Source organism: Elephantulus edwardii, unplaced genomic scaffold (assembly GCF_000299155.1).
Source record: "Elephantulus edwardii isolate Elephantulus edwardi_28Jun2011 unplaced genomic scaffold, EleEdw1.0 scaffold00049, whole genome shotgun sequence".
NCBI lineage: Eukaryota > Metazoa > Chordata > Mammalia > Macroscelidea > Macroscelididae > Elephantulus > Elephantulus edwardii.
Genome location: NW_006399799.1, coordinates 105,100 through 113,957, shown reverse-complemented (window position 1 = coordinate 113,957; position 8,858 = coordinate 105,100). Strand labels below are relative to the sequence as shown.

At 49.1% G+C, this 8,858-nt stretch overlaps 1 protein-coding gene across 1 annotated transcript; it reads left to right on the top strand.

Annotated features, from left to right (window-relative positions):
* The first annotated feature begins 27 nt into the window (after window positions 1-27).
* On the top strand, window positions 28-7,226 carry FNDC5 (fibronectin type III domain containing 5). The gene is given in 7 exon segments (XM_006886570.1): window positions 28-121; window positions 1,805-1,920; window positions 2,359-2,557; window positions 2,912-3,001; window positions 6,179-6,320; window positions 6,322-6,404; window positions 7,171-7,226. Coding segments are annotated over 7 exon segments (780 nt in total).
* The last annotated feature ends 1,632 nt before the right edge of the window (window positions 7,227-8,858 follow it).

Sequence of the window (8,858 nt, the reverse complement as noted above, 5' to 3'; positions counted from 1 at the left end):
CCCAGCGAGCTGGCCGGAGGAGTCGCCATGCGCCCCGGGCCGCCGTGCGCCTGGCCGCCCAGCGCCCGCGCCGCTCTCCGCCTGTGGCTGGGTTGCATCTGCTTTGCGCTGGTGCAGGCGGGTAAGGGGGCCGGGGCCAGGGGCTGCGGGCGGGCCGGTGCAGGGGGCTGTGGGCGGACTGGATACCAGCGAAGGCTCCTCTCCCACTCTGCCATCTACAGAGTCTGCAGTTCCTTTCCTCACTCCCAGGGGACCCTGTGACCTGACCTACTCATTGTTTCCTAACCCAACCCTCAGCCCTCTTCCTCACCTTCTTGACCCCACATCCATTTTTCAAGCTCCAAGACCCTTCCCACAAGCCCTGCGTTTGCTTGGCGTCTGTGGTCTCTAAATCCCTAATCCCTCTTGACCAGAAGCTTTCGCCTGAGGTCTATTAGCTCCCTTCTCTGGCCCAGGGGGCACCTGAGGACGTTTCCCCCTGCTCGCCACTGCTCACCTTAGGCCTTCCTCCCCTGTCCCCAAAGACCTCTCAGGTCTCTGGAGGCCAGATCAGCAGGACAGAGCCGAACAGGCAGGGGTCACTTGTGCATGAACCTATGTGAGGGGGCTGGGACTCGTCCCCCTGAGCGGGAACTGGGTGGGTGTTGCTCAGTCTCTGAGCCTGGTGCAGTGTCTGGCTGCCCCCATGGGTCTGGCGCCATCCCTACCCAGCCTCTCCCTGCGCCCCATCTGTGTCCTCCTGGCTGCTGCCTGCTCACCGCTCCCTGTACCCATCACTCTCTGCCTCAGTGCTCGCTCTCTGCTGTCTTCTGTCTCTGACACTTCACCCGTCTCTTCTGTGGTTTGTTGTCTGCCTCCACCTGTCTGTGTCCCTCTGTCTTTGTCATTTCCATGTCTGGCTCTGCCTTCTCCAGGCCAGAGGGCCTCTGGTCCACTCACCCATGGAATAAGGGGCACAGTTCAGGCCCAGCCCCTCCCATTGCAGCACCTACCTCATGGAGGATGCAGAGGCTTGTGTGACTCCTCCAAGCAAGCCCCCTGCCCCTCTCCTAGAGGGCTTCGTCTTCCTGACCTCTACCTTCCCCATCACTCTCCTGCTAACCCCTCTCACCACTGACCCCTCTTCAACCTCTTTCTCCATCTAAAAGGCCCTGCCCTATCCCGTTGATTCCATTGAGAGGCTCTGCTGTGAGTGACCTCTGTCTTCTCCTGGCTTCTCCACCTCTGGGGGCTGGTGGGATCTGGTGCAGAGCACACACAGACCCTTCCCCAAGCTTCATTCTTCTCTGCCTGGATCACCACATGCCTGAGAGAGGCTCCTCTGTTACTCTTCACTTCCATGATGGCATGTACCCCAGGCTGGCTCTTCTTCACCCCCAGGTCTTTCTCCTTCCCTCAAGGTCACTCACTTGAGAGTGTAGTTTTGTAGAACACTGGTCTCATCAAACTCCCCGTTAGCTCCTTCACCCCGATCACCTGTGCCTTTTCTATACCTGTCCTTCCTCTTGTTTCTGTTCCTCCATTAACTCCATCAGTTTTAGCCCAAGACTCCTGGTGGGGCCCATTTTTGGCCAGCTGGGGCTTCCACTGAGGCACAGCAGCCTAGGTACTCAGGCTTGACTCTTCAAGCTCTGAGGATCTAAGATTCACGTCCCTGAGCCGTGTGAGCCCTTGGTTTCTCCACTCCCCAAGCCCCCATGGCCATCTCAGGTGGGATTTTCTTCTTTCCACTTACCTCATGAGGTAATGGGCCTGAGCCTTGCAACAGAGGTTGCTCAGGCTCAGGTGCCCCTCCACCTCCCAGAAAGCCCCTCGGCCCCCGTGAATGTCACTGTCAGGCATCTCAAGGCCAACTCAGCAGTGGTGAGCTGGGATGTCTTAGAAGATGAAGTTGTCATCGGATTTGCCATCTCTCAGCAGGTAACCATCCAGGGGCCCTGGCAAGAAAGAAATAGAAAGGAACGAGGAGCAAGAGAGATGGGAACTTATACGTATGGCTTGAAATTGGGACTCCAGAAATGAAACAGTGAGGGAGGGTTTAGGCATGTTCAGTCAGAACATAGGAATCAAGAGCAGAAGTTTTGATCCCAGACAGACTTACGTTTGGGACTTAGTTCCAGTTTCCATTCATGTGTTGTGTCTTGGGCAGTTTCCTTAACCTTCAGAGTTTCTGTATTTGTCAATGGAAATGAGATGACAGGATGGGTAGTATTTTGTATGTAAAGGAGTTAGCATGGTAGGGTAAGCCTGCTAGGACTACTGGAAGGTGGGCAAAGGGGGAGGTGGTGAGGCACAAACAACTATGGGCTTGTTTTTCTGTTTTGTTGTTTTGTTTATTGGTTTTTTAATCATTTGCAGAAGAAAGATGTGCGGATGCTGCGCTTTATCCAGGAGGTAAACACCACCACGCGCTCCTGTGCCCTCTGGGACCTGGAGGAGGACACTGAGTACATTGTGCATGTGCAAGCCATTTCCATCCAGGGCCAGAGTCCAGCTAGCGAGCCGGTGCTCTTCAAGACCCCACGTGAGGCTGAGAAGATGGCCTCTAAGAACAAAGGCAGGTCCTAGCACCGAGAGGAAGGGAGAGGGCTGGGTAAGCGTAGTCAGGACTGGACTAGTGGTGGCCTGAGGAAAGCACTAGAAACTACGCCATCTTCTACTAGTCAAATAAAGCAATACCTGAAGGGGAAGGTTCACACTAGTTCCCCTGGGAGAGTGGACATATAAATGTACTTTCAGAGTATATAAATGATAGCCACTCCATCAAGACATTTCTTGGATCCCTTGGACATCAGATGTGTGAGCATCTATGAAAGTAATCCCTTACTGTCTTACAAGTGCTTGGGCTTGGCCTTAGAGAAGTGGCTGGAAGAGGGAAGGAGCCTTGGACCTAGTGTCTCTGTCCCTACAGACGAGGTGACCATGAAGGAGATGGGGAGGAACCAGCAGTTACGGACAGGCGAGGTGCTCATCATCGTGGTAGTCCTGTTCATGTGGGCAGGTGAGTCAGGACCTCCAGACCCTTCTTATTCACTTCAGCTCATCTCATTGCCATGGACTCAGAATTAACTTATAGCCAACCTTCCAGTAGGTTTTCTGAGGTTGTAAATTGCATGAGAGGAGACTGTCCACCTTTCTTGCCTCGGGAGCTGCTGGTGGATTCGATCTTCCAGAGCAGTGTCACTGTTGGCTTAGCAGGGCAGCTCGCTATGGACTATGCCACCAGAGCTTCCTTATTCACTTACCTTTTGGGAAATGGAGGGCCCAAACCAGTCCCCTTCTTTCCCCTAAACTAAGGGTCAGGTGCTTAGAGATCTCTGAGGGAACAGAAGTCCTGTTCTGGGGCAACTATGAAGATTAGGTTTGCTCCCTTCTCTCACCTGCTGTATACCAAAAGAGGAAAAAAAACAAGTAGCACATTGACAGCTGAAGGATTATGTGTTTGTCCTTTGCCTCCCTCAGCAGTGGCCCCAGCTCCTCATGGAGGAGATACGTTCAACTCTTTATCTTCTGGCCAAGGCTGCAGCCTCTCCTTTCTCTTTTGGGTTGCTCTGACTTCAGGCCTGGACAGCTCAGGGAAGTCATAGCCTGACCTCAGGCTTGGGACACCCTCAGAACCATGCAGCTCTAATGAGTCAGGTTCCATGTAGACTCTCCAGATCCTTCCATTAGAATACCCCTCTTCCTTCCTGCTCCATGAGTCCTGCCAGCCCTTCTCTTTATCATGTTGTGTAAGCTAGCTGGACCAGTAGTTCTTTTTCTCCATTGGTCTGTGAGCTCTCTGAGGATAAAGAACAAGTTTCACTCATCTTTATACTCATCCTGTACTTACCACGCACCTGTTCCACTCCACATGCTGGGACTACAGTCATGACTAAGACAAAATCTTTAGTTGCAGGAACTCAGTCTGGAGGAAGCCAGACCTATACTTAAGTGTGCTTCAGTGAGATAAGTAGAGTTAAGTATGAGATACAAAGAAAAGTGGTTAATTCTGGGACTAGGAGTAGCAATCAGGAAAGACACAGAAAGTATGTAGGGCTTTGCAGGATGAATAGGAGTTCACCAGACACCTGAAAGAGGAACAACATTCTAGGCATGGTGTGTTCTAGAAACAAACTAAGCTCAGTCTTGATTCAGAGTTGCTGCCACCTAAGAAAGTGATAAAGAGTGGAAAGTAGGGAGATAGGCTGTAAAGTAGCCTGGATATTAAAAAAAAATCCCATTTTATTATTTGAGTCAATGTTTTACAGAGAAAATTTCCCAGTTAATGATTTACACATACTTTGTTTTGTGACATTAGTTGTAATACCCTCTGTGAATAGCACTCTTTTCTCCCTATGTCTCATTTCATTTGTCCATCTTTTCTGCCCCTTCCTGCTTTCTGCACTTTGTTTTGGGGGAAATGCTGACATTTTGGTTTCCTATAGCTTATCGCTGTGAGGAGCACTTTCCTCAATGGTATTACTGTGGCCTAGTGGATAAGGAGTTACACTGCCAACCAAAAGGCAGGCGGTTTGAATTTACCAGCTACTCTGGGACAAACATGGGCATCCTACTCCCGTGTAATTTTTTAAAAAAATTATTATTAATTACTCCTGTGTAATTTACAGCCTCTAAAAACCTGCTGCAGAGTCAGCTCTGAGTCATTTCTAGCACTGAGTTGCTTTGTTGTTGCGAGTCTATTGTTTGACTGAAATGTTATCTCTGTGAATGGGTTCACTTGTAGGTCTGAAGGTGTCTAAGAGTCATTGTCTTATCCCAGAGGTGTGCAGTTCGAATCCACCAGATGCTCTGCTGGAGAAGTAGGGACAATCTCCTCCTGTACCAGTCAGATCTGATTTGATGGTACACACACACACACACACACACACACACACACACACACCATCATCATCATCATCATAATAAATTTTTTAAAAAAAAAGAGTCATTGTCTTGGGAGTTCCACCTGTCTTTGTCAGACCACTAAGTCTGGGCTTTGTGATTTTTAATTTTGTTTTACTTTGTCTCTCCCTGTGTCTAGTCCTTTCTACAGTGATGCATATCAGACAGAGAGCTTCACAGTGACAAGCTAGGCACCATCTAGTTCTGATCTCAGGCTGATGGAGGCTGCAGTTCTGTGATCTGTTAGTCCTTTGAACTAGTTAATTCCTTAAGTCTTTGATTTTTAACTTGTCTGTGCTCCAGATGGGAAGAGACCAATAGTTTGTCCTAGATGGCCACTTAAAAGCTTTTAAGACTACAGTGGCTACTTATTAAAGCAGAATGTAAAACATTGCCATTATGATCTACAGTATTAGGCCAGTTGACTCTGATGTCCCTTGAGACTGGGTCGCAAGTTGACTGGGATTAGTTCTGAGGGACTTGAAAACCATGCTCAAAAGCTTTGTGAGTATGGTGATTGAGAGGCCAGGCTCTAATGTAGAATTGTTTTCGAGCAAAATATTCCTTTAGGCACATAGAAAAACAAGCACTTGAGGAAGGCAGGAAAAACAGAGTTGTATAAGAGAGGAAGTTTGCTTATGGTGCTTTATTAGATTTGGCAAGATAGTATTCATATAATCATAACAGTATAAACATAGGGAATTAACTGCAAATTGTGATCCTACACTGTTAGGGTAATGGGAAAGGGAAGTAGGGGGAGCCGTTAGGAGAATTTATCTGCCATGATAGGAAGTCAATAGAGAAATCAAGGAACTGCAATACAAGTACCTAAAGTATAAAGGTATTTTTTTTAAATGGGGGGGCGGAATGGGGGAAATAAAAAGAGTTGGGGTTATCTGCCTTAATACTATCTACCTTTCCTGGGATGATAATAGGAACTCTCCTGGAGTTGTTATGGGATTGAGAGTATATTGGGGCACAGCACAGGGCCTGGCATATGGTCAGCAAATATTGTTGTTGCTTTTGTTTTCCCCTACAGGAACAGGGAGCTGTCAGAGGCTTAGTAAAAGGGAATGGGGGTGACATGCTCAGATGTGTGTTGTGGGGAGGTCAGCTCAGTAGCAGCAAAGGGGTGGCCGGTGAGGGAACAAGTGGGAATCAGAGCCAGAGTGCAGAGAAACATTGTCACAGTGCAGGTAAGAAAGCGTAGCAGGAGCACGGCAGATTCCGACAGGAATGATACTGACTGCACGGGGACTCTGCCCTCTGACCATACCTCCTTAATGCCTTTCAGGTGTCATTGCCCTCTTCTGCCGCCAGTATGACATTATCAAGGACAATGAGCCCAATAATAACAAGGAAAAAACCAAGAGTGCATCAGAAAATAGCACGCCGGAACACCAGGGTGGGGGTCTTCTCCGCAGCAAGGTGAGGGCAGCCAGGGTGGGCAGCCCTGTGGTTCGTGCACTGGTCGTCCCTGGACTATGGAAGGGGCTATGGCAAAGCTCTAGCGAGAAGGGGTCAGTTTAGAGCTTGGCATGGCCATAGCCAAACAGAGCCAAGCTTGGCTTCTGCTTGTGTGACTGCAAATTGATTTTGGAAGCTTTCTTTTGCAGGGTGTCAGGTGGGGAGGGCAGACTCTTGGCTGGTGTGGGAAGTGGGGCTCATTTCTGTTCTTGCTGTGCTGTATGCCTTGAGAAGGCACTTTACCTGTCTGTGCTTTCCTTTCTTCTATAAAACAGATATGAGAACCTTTTCAGTACTTGCTCTGAGTGGCTCAGAAGACAGACAGTAGAGAATGTGAGAGGATCTCATGGTTCTGAGGATGATTATTCAACAAGCACTGGCCTTCTCCACGTCTCCTCACTCCATCTCCTTGTACCTTCTGGGTTATTGTCCTCTCTTGTCTCTTTCTGGCACAACTTCCTGATGTTTCTGATATCAGCCCCCATCTCCAGAAGCACCTCAACGATGTCAGTGGCTGAGGATGTTCTCAGAGGCAGATCTACAAGATGGAGAACCAGCCAGAGGGGTAGTTTTGCTGGTACTGACTGGGCTGTGGCCCAGGAGCCAGCATTGGCCGTTGGGCTGAATGAGGCTGCTGGCTGGGATTTAGAAGGCAGAGAGATGACATCCAGGCAGGGCTGCTCTTTATTCCACAAGGGACAAAAGTTTTGCCTTTAGGCTGCATTTCCGCTTCTCTCTTCCTTCTGTCCTCTACCTGTGCAAGAAGTCTATTCAATTAGCCCTGGCTCCTATCTCTCTTTTTTTTTTCCCCTCTCCTAGTTTCCAAACAAGTCCTCAGTGAACATCATCCAAGCGTGACTGCCTGTCTGCAGTGAGGAGGATTTCATTTTTCTTCTCTGCTGGTCTTCAGGTCCATGGCACAGGGAAAGGGAGGACTGTGGTACAAGGAGGAGGACACAGTTCTCTTTCTCCGGCCACATCTTACTAAGGAGTCTGAACTAAAAACCCAAATTCTGCAAAAAATAAACAAGCCACAAACTAAAAGCCCTGGCCCCATTCTAGAAAAGGCAAAGCTGCACGAGAAACAGCCTTCTGCTGACTCGCCGCTCCTGGCCTGGCTTCCTCTTAGAGAAAATGCACAATGCTCCTGGAAGATGACAATTCAAGTTGTGTCTTTCAGGTCAACGAACATCAGGGAAGTGGGAAGGCTGCCTGCCTTGTAGGGTCAGGGTGCCATCAGGCCTTTTTTTGGATCCAGCCATCAAGGATTGTGGTATGATGCACAACTGTGAACATACTATGTTCTCTCTTTTGGAAAACACAGTCAGAAGGCCCCCTAAAGGACAGAGGGGTTCACACAAAGACTGAGCTGCAGTCTTGTATCCTGTCTTCTTTGGCCTTTACTTTGTAAGGTCATCAGGCTGGGATCTTAAGAAGTCGCAATCTTTAGGAATCAAGGTCTGAGTTCCAGTAATATTAGCTTAGATAACTGAAAAGGGATATCCACATCCAGCATCCTGGGAGCTACTAAAGCGTCCACTCTGGAGGGGAAGCTGCTGGAAGGCAAGCCTGAGTCACTCACCCACCATGTACAGGCAGAGCAGCCCTGGCTACCATCTTGGCCTCTGGGGCCCTCATATCTTGCCATCTCATTCAGGGTTCTGTGAAGGCTACCCACGGCCTCATGTCCTTCCTTAGAGCCTGAGTAGTGCACGACAACAGGTCTCTCTCTCTCTCCACTGCCCCTTTCTGGTTTAAAAAAAATGGTGCTTGAGAAAGGAAAGTGGACTTTGTCATATGACTGATGCTATGGCCGCTGCATGCCTAATATGGAAAGAGATGGACTCTGCATCTTCCCTTAGTGGACAAAGCTGGGAGACAAAGAGTGGAAGGACTGCGCCTAGCACAAGCCTAGCACACAGTAGGCGCTCATTAAGTTTGCTGAAATGAATAAAAGCAATGGCTCCCAAGCTGAAAGAGAGCTGAAAGCCATCACTGATGACCGCCCTTTCTTCCGGTCTTTAAGAGCTCTCTCTGCTTGGTCAGCCACCTCTGCTCTGCCAGTGTGGTAGCACAAGGAGAGAGGAGAGACGGCGTATATGGCAAATGTCAGCAATATTAAGGGCTTCCTCATGGGAGGGCATGAGGCTCCACTCCATCGTCTTGTGACTTCCATCCCTGCTGAACGGAGCTGTGAGGCCAAGGCTCCTTAGGGGAGAGGTCCTTACCTCTGATCCAGTTAAGAGCAATAACCACTTTTTAAATGTAAAATAAAGTAACAAATGAAAAAGCACATCCTTGTCTTCTGGTAAATGCCCAAATGTTGCCCTCTTTTTCTGGCAATTGGCAGCTAGTCAGGATGTGTGGAGGAGGGAGTCAGTTCTCTCTTCATTTTGGCCTGCAGCTTCTTAGGGACATGTCTGCCAGCCAAGCTGGAGTTGGAAGGGAAATCTCTAGCAGATGGGGGGTGCACGTGTAGGTGGAGAAAATAGCAGTTCTATCATCCT